Genomic DNA, 12,706 nt, shown 5'->3' with positions numbered 1-12,706 from the left:
CATTCATCCCAAAGGTGTTTGCTGGGGTTGAGGTCAGGGCTCTGTGCAGGCCAGTCAACTTCTTCCATACCGATCTCGACAAACAATTTCTGTATGGACCTCGCTTTGTGTATATTGTCATGCTGAAACAGGAAAGGGCCTTCCCCAAACTGTTGCCACAAAGTTGGAAGCACAGAATCGTCTAGAATGTTATTGCATGCGGTAGCATTAAGATTTCCCTTCACTGGAACTAAGTTACCTAGGCCGAACCATGAAAAACAGCCCAGACCATTATTCCTCCTCCACCAAATTTTACAGTTGGCACTATTTATTGGGTCAGGTGTTGTTCTCCTGGCATCCGCGAAACGTGGTGACGTGTGATCTCTCCAGAGAATGCATTTCCACTGCTCCGGAGTCCAATGGCGGCGAGTTTTACACCGCTCCAGCCGACACATGGTATTACACATGGTCATCTTAGGCTTGTGTGTGGCTGCTCTGCCATGGAAACCCATTTCATGAAGTGCCCAGCGAACAGTTCTTCCAGAGGCCATTTGGACCTCGGTTGTGAGTGTTGCGACTGAGGACAGACTATTTTTACGCGCTATGCGGTTCCGTTCTGTGAGCTTGTGTGGCCTACCACTTCGCAGCTGAGCCATTGCTGCTCCTAGACGTTTCCACTTTATAATAACAGTACTTACAGTTGACCGGGGCAACTCTAGCAGGGCAGAAATTTGACAAACTGACTTCATGGAAAGGTGGCATCCTATGACGGTGCCACGTTGAAAGTCACAGCTCTTCAGTAAGGCCATTCTACTGCCAATGTTTTTGTTTATGGAGATTGTATGGCTGTGTGCTTGATTTTATACACCTGTCAGCAACCGGTGTAGCTGAAATAGCAGAATCTACTCATTTGAAGGGGTGTCCACATATTATTGTGTATATATAAATCAAATCAAATGTTATTTGTCACATGGGCTGAATACAACAGGTGTAGACAGTACTGTGAAATGCTTACTTACAAGCCCTTAACCAACAATGCAGTTCAAGAAATAGATTTAAAATATTTGCTAAATAAAGTAACACAATACAATAACGAGGCTATATGCGGGGATACAGGCTAGTTGAGGTAATTTGTACATGTAGGTAGGGGTGAAGTGACTGCATAGACTATGCATATACTGTAGCTAGTTTACAATTTGTGATGTGAGTGTTGTTGTGTGGCGAAGATGCGCTAGACTGGTCTCTCTCCAAGTATGTCCGCTGACCCCAGCCAAATTCACGTGCACTCATTGTTTCTTTATATCAACTGTTAATGCTGATCAATTCCCCACTACATATCACATATACATTTAGTCTTGATGTTATCATTAATCTCCTCAATTCACCAAGTAATCTACAATGTTTGGTTGCAGTCATTTCTGTTCATTCAGACAATATATTATTACATTCTCATTCTCAAAGTGGAAATGTTGTTTGGAGAGCTAAAAAACTGTAACACATATGATCAAGAAGCTTTGGTTTATTTCATTCTATTTAGCAGTTTTGACGATTTCTTCATTGTCTTTATTTGTGTCTGGTTTCTCTGTCTTGCTGCTTGGTGAACATGTACCTGGCCTGCGCTCCACATAGGTGTGGCTTCAAGGTCCCTATTTTACATATTGCATAAATAAATAGGCCCATGCTAAAAAAATATAGATGTTTTTGCTACAGAGGCATTTGGTGTGTTATGAATTTCAAGATATTCATTTTATTTTTGAGCACATGCCCCCTGTGCATGGCCCTGGATTAGATTGTTAATGTAGCTAGAACGAGCTGTGGCTCAAAGCAGGCTCTTTGGCAAGCTCTCATTGGCTATTTGCTGATCACATTCTCAAAACTTGTCTTTGCAAATCTCACACTACAAGAGCATTGCAGATGTTGTGCCGATAAAATCAAGTATGTTTAAAAATATCAGTACGTCTGGGACTACTCAAAGACGGGATCAGTAGCCCTCAGATGGCGTGTCTGACTCGCTCCCATCAATCGACGTCGGTGACGCCCGCTCGCCCCGAGTAGGCAACGACATGGGGATTTTTCTTTCCGATCTAAAAAAATAAATGTGTCTGGGACCGCTACATCGAGGCCAAATCATGTAGTGTACCACTGGGTTAAATTGTTCTTACTGTTAGTTGTTTATTTCTTTATGACCATAGGTGGAGTCAGTGGAGAAGCTGTTCAGCATCTTTACCTCTGACACTGTTGACCTGACCCTCAGGAGGTCAGCAGCAGAACAACTGGCTGTCGTCCTACAGGGTGATGTAGCGCTTCATATCCTCCACACAATTCTTTTAGGATTAGCAAGGGATATGTAGATAAAACATATTTTGGGGGGGAAAAGGGCGTAACACTAGACATAACTCTCCTAAGCTTGGTTAGCGTTGACCTAGAACATCAAAATGGTTCGGAAAGAAAATAAAGTTGAAGAAAATATAAATGTTTTGTGTGAGTAGTCACACAAAGAAAAGCTTTCCGTGTTTTTGCAAAGGCGTATGCTTCTACCCACCACCATATGTTTAGGATAAATAATAGAAGTAACTTGAGAAAGGAAAAATATGCAAATTCCATGTATTCTTAGGGTCTAGCATTGTTAGGCAGACAACACTTCATTTTGTATTATTGATAGGCCTATTGTTAATTTATTACTTTCAATCTATTTTCTCCATAGAAACAGCAATGCACCCAGTGTTGAAGAGTCTTGGTGTAACAGATAAAGTGATCTGCTTCATCACAGAGAGTGTGAACGACCACAGGAAGGTGAAAAGACCTCGCAGATCAGCATATGAATGTGTATGTTTGTCTATGTTTGCTGTGTTAACACGTGTGTTCCTCCAGAGCATGGACTGCCTGTTGGAGCCGTGTGTGTGTATTCTGAGAAAACTGGTGTATGCAGACCCCTCCCTGAGGCATCTTCTGGCTGAGAAGACCCCCCTCCTCATCACTCTGCTCAGGGGTACGTTCCCAACACAACTCATTTAGCAACCATCACAGTCCAACTCTATCACACTGCTCTGAGTGACGTTCACACACAACTCATTCACTCGGGCACAGGTAAACTGATTTCGTTGCCCAGCTGAGTGATGACTTTGCATTTACAACTCAGCGAGTAACGTTTGAACAGTTTAACACTGCCCTGGAGTTAATTCACATCACAACTCATTCAATAAAGGTATTACATTGTACAGTTTTAGAGGTATGTTCACAGGACCTAGACGTTCACATTGGTAAACACATTCTCTTGCACCTCTCAAAAAGGCCTTCACAAGGTTAAACAATCACATAGCTAAACCCTCACTGGAATCAACTGAGTGTGCGTTCACCACTGCTAATCACTGAACGTTTTCTAATTGTTTGTTTATCCTGTTAGCTTCATTGCTTGTCAAGGAGAATAAAGGGGATGTTAGTGAGGCGGCTGTGTTGATGTGTCTGCTGCTCTTTGATGAGATTGCAACAGTAGAAGTGTGGTAAGTGTTCTTCCCGCTCTCACTTGAATTAATTTGTTTGCTTTTGATTTTAGCACTATTTCCTACAGAGCAAAGATGTGGTAAAGCATTTTATTGTTTTACCTAATCAGGTCGGACAATTCCAGCTCCGACGTGGCTCTCTCACCGTTCTCTCTCCCTGTGTCTGTCATACGAAGGTAATGAAGTAGCCTAACTTTGTTGATAAGTCACCAATATTTACTTTTTCTATTGATGTCAGTCTGTCTATTTACATATGAATGGTGTTATATCTAGTAACTACATGCTCTACCCTCCTCTCTCTCCCCCTCCTCTCCCTCCCCAGGTACAGCCTACCGTTCCAGGCCGCGTCCCACCATGCGGTGAGCCCCTACTGCTCCGTCCTGCCCCCCTACTCTGACCTCCTCTCCCTGACCCCCGCCAAGGAGACCCTGCAGCTGGCCTGGAACACCGCATGGCATTCTGGGATAGATAACCTCTTGGAGGAGCTCCGTGGGATCCGCAGTGATGTCGCCGAGTAAGTCACATCACACCTTATGTACCTCGGATGTCAAGTTTGTTTTTGTTGACCATCATTTTTACCAAGGACGTTAATTGAGATTGTTCACTAGCTACATTGATTACTGGAACGTTCTGGGGAAGAGTTGCAGACAGTTTCTGTTGGACTGCTAAAGAGCTGAGGCGTCTGATCCATCAGTCTTCATTTTTGTCATGTAACCTAATGCAGACAACAGATGAGGAAGCCTCACCGTTCCTCTTTTAACATAACTAATCACACCAGAGGTATACAACTCAACAATGGATCAATTCAGGTGTCACTATCATGCACAAAACTGTCACTGTCTTAATGCAGACTGACATCGAAGTAAATTAGAAAGAAAATGATAAAGAAAACAGAAAGGAAAAGGCCGCACACTGCTGCTCATCCTCTCCGGTGATATTTATTTATAACAACGTTTGGACCCTAAGGTCTTCATCAGGCATCCATATCCCAGGTGGGGGTGGAAGGTCCTATATATAGAGGCAGTACTCAGTGACATCACATCCTGAAACTGGAGGTAAAACATTTATAACATAGGTTCACAATATTTACATTTAATGTCAAAATATATGATCATACACAAGGAATGTGATCAATATATACAGTAATATATAATATATACAGTGGGGCAAAAAAGTATTTGGTCAGCCACCAATTGTGCAAGTTCTCCCACTTAAAAAGATGAGGCCTGTAATTTTCATCATAGGTACAGTTCAACTATGACAGACAAAATGAGAAAAAAAATCCAGAAAATCACATTGTAGGATTTTTAATGAATTTATTTGCAAATTATGGTGGAAAATAAGTATTTGGTCACCTACAAACAAGCAAGATTTCTGTCTCTCACAGACCTGTAACTTCTTCTTTATGAGGCTACTCTGTCCTCCACTCGTTACCTGTATTAATGGCACCTGTTTGAACTTGTTATCAGTATAAAAGACACCTGTCATAACATAACATAACGATGGTCATTATGGACAAACAGTTCTATTTTTGTTTCATCAGACCAGAGGACATTTCTCCATGTACAGTTGCAAACTGTAGTCTGGATTTTTTATGTCGGTTTTGGAGAAGTGGCTTCTTCCTTGCTGAGCGGCCTTTCAGGTTATGTCGATATAGGACTCGTTTTACTGTGGATATAGATACTTTTGTACATGTTTCCACCAGCATCTTCACAAGGTGCATTGCTGCTGTTCTGGGATTGATTTGCACTTGATTTGCACATCTCTAGAAGACAGAACGCGTCTCCTTCCTGAGCGGTATGACGGCTGCGTGGTCCTATGGTGTTTGTACTTGCATACTATTGTTTGTACAGATGAACGTGGTACTCTCAGGCGTTTGGAAATTGCTCCCAAGGATGAACCAGACTTGTGGAGGTCTACAATTTCTTTTCTGAGGTGTTGGCTGATTTTATTTTAATTTTCCCATGACGTCAAGAAAGAGGCACTGAGTTTTAAGGTAGGCCTTGAAATACATCCACAGGTACACCTCCAATTGACTCAAATGATGTCAATTAGCATATCAGAAGCTTCTAAAGCAAAGACATCATTTTCTGGAATTTTCCAAGCTGTTTAAAGGCACAGTCAACTTAGTATATGTAAACTTCTGACCCACTGTAATTGTGATACAGTGAAGTAATCTGTCTGTCAAATGACTTGTCATGCACAAAGTAGATGACCTAACCGACTTGCCAAGACTATAGTTTGTTAACAAGAAATTTGTGGAGTGGTTGAAAAACGTGTTTTAATGACGCGAACCTAAGTGGATGTAAACGTCTGACTTCAACTGTATATATACACAGACTAAATGAGGTTAAAAAACACTCATTTGGACATGTACCCAGCTCATTAGCATTCTCTAATCAAACAAAATCACATCCTCATCTAAAGTGGAACAACACATGGCACAGACCCAGATCAAGGCTTTGTGCTGGACTAAACATCAAGGCTGAAAGGGTTTTTGAACCCAGGAATATGTGCGTGTATGTGTATTCATATTTTTATTTCGATGAACCTTTGCGTCTTCGTCTGGTTAGAAAATATTCTGAGTACTACAGTTATTTTTCAATGAAATGTCAAGGTGCTTCATGAAGATACTGTAGCTAGCTGGAATCAGTCAGTCCTGAGGGGTATCCTACGAAGCAAGCTAGATCTACTCAGACTTTTCTAAAGCTAACTAGCTTCAGTTATCTTCACATTCCAGCTCAGTCCTTATCCGTACTACAACAGTGGATATTACTCGTCCCCCTGCCGTTAACTCTAGCTGGCTGGTAACTGTGCGTGCATGTCACACAAGGCTAGTCCAACACCGAACTCATCTTTGAGACAATGCTGAAACATCAATCCATGGGTGAGTCAGTGACACTTTTTTAATTTGTGCCGAAATCAAAATTTAAGAAAAGTAATTTTTCAAATTCAGTAGGCTCTTGTGTGAAATAGGCTTCTAGAAGTGCCGCCTTGATTTTATTGCTTATCGTTAATGCCGTCTTGTGTGCTTATCAGTATACAAGCACCTTTTCCCCCTACTCCTATCAATACTATTGTATGACTAAATATCAAATGTATTTATATAGCCCTTCGTACATCGGCTGATATCTCAAAGTGCTGTACAGAAACCCAGCCTAAAACCCCAAACAGCAAGCAATGCAGGTGTAGAAGCACGGTGGCTAGGAAAAACTCCCCAGGAAGGCCAAAACCTAGGAAGAAACCTAGAGAGGAACCAGGCTATGTGGGGTGGCCAGTCCTCTTCTGGCTGTGCCGGGTGGAGATCATAACAGAACATGGCCAAGATGTTCAAATGTTCATAAATGACCAGCATGTTCGAATAATAAGAAGGCAGAACAGTTGAAACTGGAGCAACAGCACGGCCAGGTGGACTGGGGACAGCAAGGAGTCATCATGTCAGGTAATCCTGGGGCATGGTCCTAGGGCTCAGGTCCTCCTCCGAGAGAGAGAAAGAAAGAGAGAAGGAGAGAATTAGAGAACGCACAGTCTGGGCCAGACTACACTCAATCATATGACCCACTGAAGAGATGAGTCTTCAGTAAAGACTTAAAGGTTGAGACCGAGTTTGCATCTCTGACATGGGTAGGCAGACCGTTCCATAAAAATTGAGCTCTATAGGAGAAAGCCCTGCCTCCAGCTGTTTGCTTAGAAATTCTAGGGACAATTAGGAGGCCTGCGTCTTGTGACCGTAGCGTACGTGTATGTATGTACGGCAGGACCAAATCAGAGAGATAGGTAGGAGCAAGCCCATGTAATGCTTTGTAGGTTAGCAGTAAAACCTTGAAATCAGCCCTTGAAATAGTCCTCAGAGCATGCGCGGACTAGCTGGCTGGTGTGTTTACGGACATTTTCAATCACTCCCTATCCCAGTCTGTTGTCCCACATGCTTTAAGATGGCCACCATTGTTCCTGTACCCAAGAAGGCAAAGATAACTGAACTAAATGACTGTAGCACTCACTTCCCACTTCAGTTTGCATACCGCCCCAACAGGTCCACAGATGACGCAATCGCCATCACACTGCACACTGCCCTATCCCATCTAGGCAAAAGGAATACCTATGTAAGAATGCTGTTCATTGACTATAGCTCAGCATTCAACACCATTGATGCCCTCCAAGCTCATCAGGAGGCCCTGGTCTCAACCCCGCCCTGTGCAATTGGGTCCTGGACTTTCTGACGGGCTGCCCCCAGGTGGTGAAGGTAGGAAACAACATCTCCACTTCGCTGACACTCAACACAGTGGTGCGTATTCAGCCTCCGCCTGTACTCCTGTTCATCCACGCCTCCAACTCAATCATCAAGTTTGCAGACAGCACAACAAGCGTGGGCTTGATTACCAACAACAACTAGACAGCCTACAGGGAGGAGGTGAGGGCACTCAGAGTGTGGTGTCAGGAAAACAACCGCTTACTCAAGTCAACAAATCAAAGGAGATGATTGTGGACTTCGAGAAACAGCAGAGGGAGTACACATCACAGATAAACTGAAATGGTCCACTCACACAGACAGTGTGGTGAAGAAGGCTCAACAGTGCCTCTTCAGCCTCAGGAGGCTGAAGAAATTTGGCTTGTCACCCAAAACCCTGACAAATCTTTACAGATTCTCAATTGAGAGCATCCCGTCAGGCTGTATCACACTCGCATTAACATCTGCTAACCATGTGTAAGTGATAAATAAAATTGGATCTTTAATAATACAAAAATGTTTTTAAAAAATTGCGTGAAGTTTAAAATGCTTTCTGTCATTGTGTAATGTTATATATTTTAACATTACTATGTTTTAACATCCCAAAATACTTTTGATTAATAAATATTGAATCAGTCTTCCTCAAATGATGGATATGATGATGCAATCTTTGCAAGAAGGAGGGAATCTGATTGAATTAATTCAGAGCAGGTGGAGTTAGCTGTGAGATAGCCCTCCCTGGAGCAGGTTAGTTCTGAAGGATTCGTTGCCATAGAAATGTATCAGGTGTGAGCCACTTTTGTATGACCGTTTAGCCCGAGTTGAACTCAAAGTTGACTAGGCTGACACACAGCCTTTTAGTGATGAGTCACGCAGAACTACCCACAATCCCCTGCTGTTCCAGACACAGGACACTTCCTGTGTGGAGTGACAAGGCACGTCTGGAAGACGGCTCATCAAAAGTCCCTGGGAACAGAATTAGGAAGGCACCGTGCTGCCTGGGTGATTGGGCTCTTATGTGACACCCCTGTCACCGTAGAAATACAACTTCTGATCCAACACAGAGTCAGAATCAGAACGACTCAATTATTACACGCCACATTCTTCTCTCCCCTTTGACTCTTTCCCAGGTGGTTTCTTAACGGGAATGTGTTCACTCATTCTCATCACAGCCAAAAAGACAAGGTCAAGATAACATAACATAATTAGACCTGAGTTTTTCCTAGTCACATGCACAAGATGAGTACTATATTGACCCTAAAGGGGAACTTTGATTGCTTGCAGAAAAAATAACAAATTCTGTCTTGTTTTCCTCTAGTTTCCACAGTGATCTGAGCCTTTCAGGGTCGCAGGTTCTGTCATTACGGGCAACACACCTCCCCAGCAGCCTTCAGGACTGCGTCCAGGACATCATCATGGCAGCAGGCCATGCCTCTGTGACCTCTGCACTCTCCAGGCTCCGCCTCCACCTGCTGATTGACAGGATGGCCATCACAGGCACTCACACACACAGCTGCAGGGACACTCTCCGTTCCCTCACCTGGCAGCCCGCCATAGCAAGGTACACACACACACACACACACTAGAAGACCATCTATACTGACACAACAATTTCAAAGATTTTACTGAGTTACAGTTCATATAAGGAAATCAGTCAATTGAAATAAATTCATTAGGCCCTCATGTATGGATTTCACATGACTGGGAATACAGATATGCATCTGTTGGTCACAGATACATAAAAAAAAGTAGGGCGTCGATCAGAAACCAGTCAGTATCTTGTGTGACCATAATTTGCTTCATGCAGCGCAACACATCTTCACATAGTTGATCAGGCTGTTGATTGTGGAATGTTGTCCCACTCCTCTTCAATGGCTGTGCGAAGTTGCTGGATATTGGCGGGAACTGTAACACGCTGTTAATCCAGAGCATCCCAAACATGCTCAATGGGTGACATGCCTGGTCAGTATGCAGGCCATGGAAGAACTGGGACATTTTCAGCTTCTAGTAATTGTGTACAGATCCTTGCAACATGGGTCCATGCATTATCATGCTGAAACATGAGGCGATGGTGGTCTGCGGATGTGAGGCCGGTTGAACGTACTGCCAAATTCTCTAAAATGGATGAGAAATTGACATTAAATTCTCTAGCAACAGCTCTGGTGGTCCTTTCTGCAGTCAGCATGTCAGTTACACGCTCCCTTAAAACTTGAGACATCTGTGGCATTGTGTTGTGTGCACATTTTAGAGTGGCCTTTTATTGTTCCCAGCACAAGGTACACCTGTCAGGTGGATGGATAATCTGCTCACTAACAGGGACGTAAACAAATTTGTGCACAAGATTTGAGAGAAATAAGCATCTTGTGCTTTTTTTATTCCAGCTCATCAAATATGGGACCAACACTTGTTTGGTTTTATATTTTTCTTCAGTATAATTATGTATTATTCAATGCTGCACATTAAGCAGCTTTACTGCACTCATCATTTCTACAGGTCAGTTGTATGTCCACCAAAATTCAAGATATCATCCATATTCTCCATTATTCTGTCTCTATCTCTCTCTGTCTGTAGGTTTGTGCAGGTGCGTCCAGCATGTGTGGAGGATGAGAGGTTGCTGGTGGACGTTATAGCGTTCCTGAGCGCCTACTTCAAACAGAGCCATTTAGGGTCAGAGGACAAGGACCTCCGCTGGATACTGGAGCTACTCCTCAAACAGGTCAGCACTAGGACCAGGAGGTCCCCAGGTTTGCTTTCCTCATCACCTAGATCCTTGTCCACTTTGCTTCATTACCTTTCCCTAGTCTCATCGCCATCTTTTACATTGATCTGAACCCAGGTTAGGTGAAAGCAGTATGATAAGTCCTATTGGGAAAATGCCCTCAACCTATCTTCTCAGGGTTTGTCCTCTGTGATATCGCTTTAACCTCTAGCCTTTCATCTAGGCCTTATCCTATGTGTCGTCATAAAGGAGATGAGGGAATAGGGACTATAATAGGAAAACTGGTCTAGTGTATCAACATTACTCAGTAAATCTGACTTCATCTCCTTTCTTCCCCATGTTGGGAACCATTAGATTGGGCACACTCCCCATCTTCTCCCCGAAAACTGTAGGGTGAGTGGGTGCTTGCATGTGTGTGTGCCAGCGATCCAGTTAAGCTTGTCCTCCCCAAACACAGAGATGTGTAGTTATCAAAGTAGAGCCTGTATAAATCACACACTGTCAAAGGACAGAAAGGCATTAATATCACATTACAGCCCCAAAATAGAGTACCAGGACCCACAACACAGATGATTTCCACAGCTGTAAAGAAACTCTGTTCTTTCTTAGCTACAGGAGCTACATCAGATCTAATGTGTCTCACCTTGCCTGCTTCATCATAAGTATGGGAATTTTAAATTTTTTGACTGTTTGAGAACCCGCATGGGCTGAACTGAAAAAACATGTGCGCATTTATTTATACAAGTCCATGCTACAAGTCCATGCTAGGTAAAGCTCCGCCTTATCTCAGTTCACTGGTCACGATGGCAACACCCATCCGTAGCACGCGCTCCAGCAGGTGTATCTCACTGATCATCCCTAAAGCCAACACCTCATTTGGCCGCCTTTCGTTCCAGTACTCTGCTGCCTGTGACTGGAACGAATTGCAAAAATCGCTGAAGTTGGAGACTTTTATCTCCCTCACCAACTTCAAACATCAGCTATCTGAGCAGCTAACCGATCGCTGCAGCTGTACATAGTCTATTGGTAAATAGCCCACCCATTTTCACCTACCTCATCCCCATACTGTTTTTATTTATTTACTTTTCTGCTCTTTTGCACACCAATATCTCTACCTGTACATGACCATCTGATCATTTATCACTCCAGTGTTAATCTGCAAAATTGTAATTATTCGCCTACCTCCTCATGCCTTTTGCACACATTGTATATAGACTCCCCCTTTGTTTTCTACTGTGTTATTGACTTGTTAATTGTTTACTCCATGTGTAACTCTGTGTTGTCTGCTCACACTGCTATGCTTTATCTTGGCCAGGTCGCAGTTGCAAATGAGAACTTGTTCTCAACTAGCCTACCTGGTTAAATAAAGGTGAAATAAAAAAAATAAAAAATATGCCAACAGTGCCAAATTAATCATACCGATAACAAATCATAATTGCTAAATTGCCTCAATAAAAAATTATTTCCATTTAAGATGAATTTATTGAAACCGTAATATCAACTGTTTAAATTATATCAAATCACATTTATTTATAAAGCCCTTTTTACATCAGCAGATGTCAAAAAGTGCTTATACAGAAACCCAGGCTCAAACTCCAAACAGCAAGCAATGCAGATTTAGAAGCACAGTGGCAAGAAAAAACTCCCTGGAAAGGAAGAGACGTAGAGAGGAACAAGGCTCTGGGGGGTGAGCAGTCCTCTTCTGGCTGTGCTGGGTGGAGATTATAAGAGTACATGGCTATTAAGGCCAGATTGTTTCTCAAGATGTTCAAACATTCATAGATAACCAGCAGGGTCAAATAATAATCACAGTGTTTCTAGAGGTTACAATAGTTCAGTACCTCAGGAATACATGTCAGTTGGCTTTTCATGGTTAGCATTCAGAGGTCGAGAAAGCAGGTGTGGGGGAGAGAGAGAGAGTCGAGAACAGCAGGTCTGGGACAAGGTAGCAAGTCCGGTGAATAGTTCAGGGTTCCATAGCCGCAGGCAGAACAGTTGAACCTGGAGCAGCAGCACGACCAGGTGGACTGGGGACAGCCAGTAGTCATCAGGCCAGGTTGTCCTGAGTCATGGTCCTAGGGCTCAGGTCCTCTGGGAGGGGAGGGAGAGAGAATTAGAGCATACTTAAATGTACACAGGACACCAGATAAGACAGGAGAATTACACCAGATATAACAGACTGACCCTAGCCCCCTGGCACATAACCTCCAGTATGCTGCGATAGTCTGAGACGGGGGACACTGACAGGACCGAGGGGGGGACACATTGTGACAGGGCCAA

The 12,706-nt window shown here is 43.2% G+C and overlaps 1 protein-coding gene across 2 annotated transcripts in view; it reads left to right on the top strand.

The window, feature by feature from the left end:
- The window catches only part of rttn (rotatin), a 69,363-nt gene that overhangs the window by 19,062 nt on the left and 37,595 nt on the right, over positions 1-12,706 (top strand). For both annotated transcript variants that reach the window (XM_031796469.1, XM_020509050.2), the window contains exons 19-26: positions 2,172-2,271; positions 2,684-2,772; positions 2,851-2,968; positions 3,383-3,479; positions 3,590-3,655; positions 3,802-3,993; positions 9,026-9,268; positions 10,279-10,423. In XM_031796469.1, the coding sequence (XP_031652329.1) occupies positions 2,172-2,271; positions 2,684-2,772; positions 2,851-2,968; positions 3,383-3,479; positions 3,590-3,655; positions 3,802-3,993; positions 9,026-9,268; positions 10,279-10,423 (1,050 nt within the window). The remainder of the gene's footprint in view (positions 1-2,171; positions 2,272-2,683; positions 2,773-2,850; positions 2,969-3,382; positions 3,480-3,589; positions 3,656-3,801; positions 3,994-9,025; positions 9,269-10,278; positions 10,424-12,706) is intronic.

The sequence above is a fragment of the Oncorhynchus kisutch genome, linkage group LG18, assembly GCF_002021735.2.
Source record: "Oncorhynchus kisutch isolate 150728-3 linkage group LG18, Okis_V2, whole genome shotgun sequence".
Taxonomy (NCBI): Eukaryota; Metazoa; Chordata; class Actinopteri; order Salmoniformes; family Salmonidae; genus Oncorhynchus; species Oncorhynchus kisutch.
This window is presented reverse-complemented; position numbering and strand designations above follow the sequence as displayed.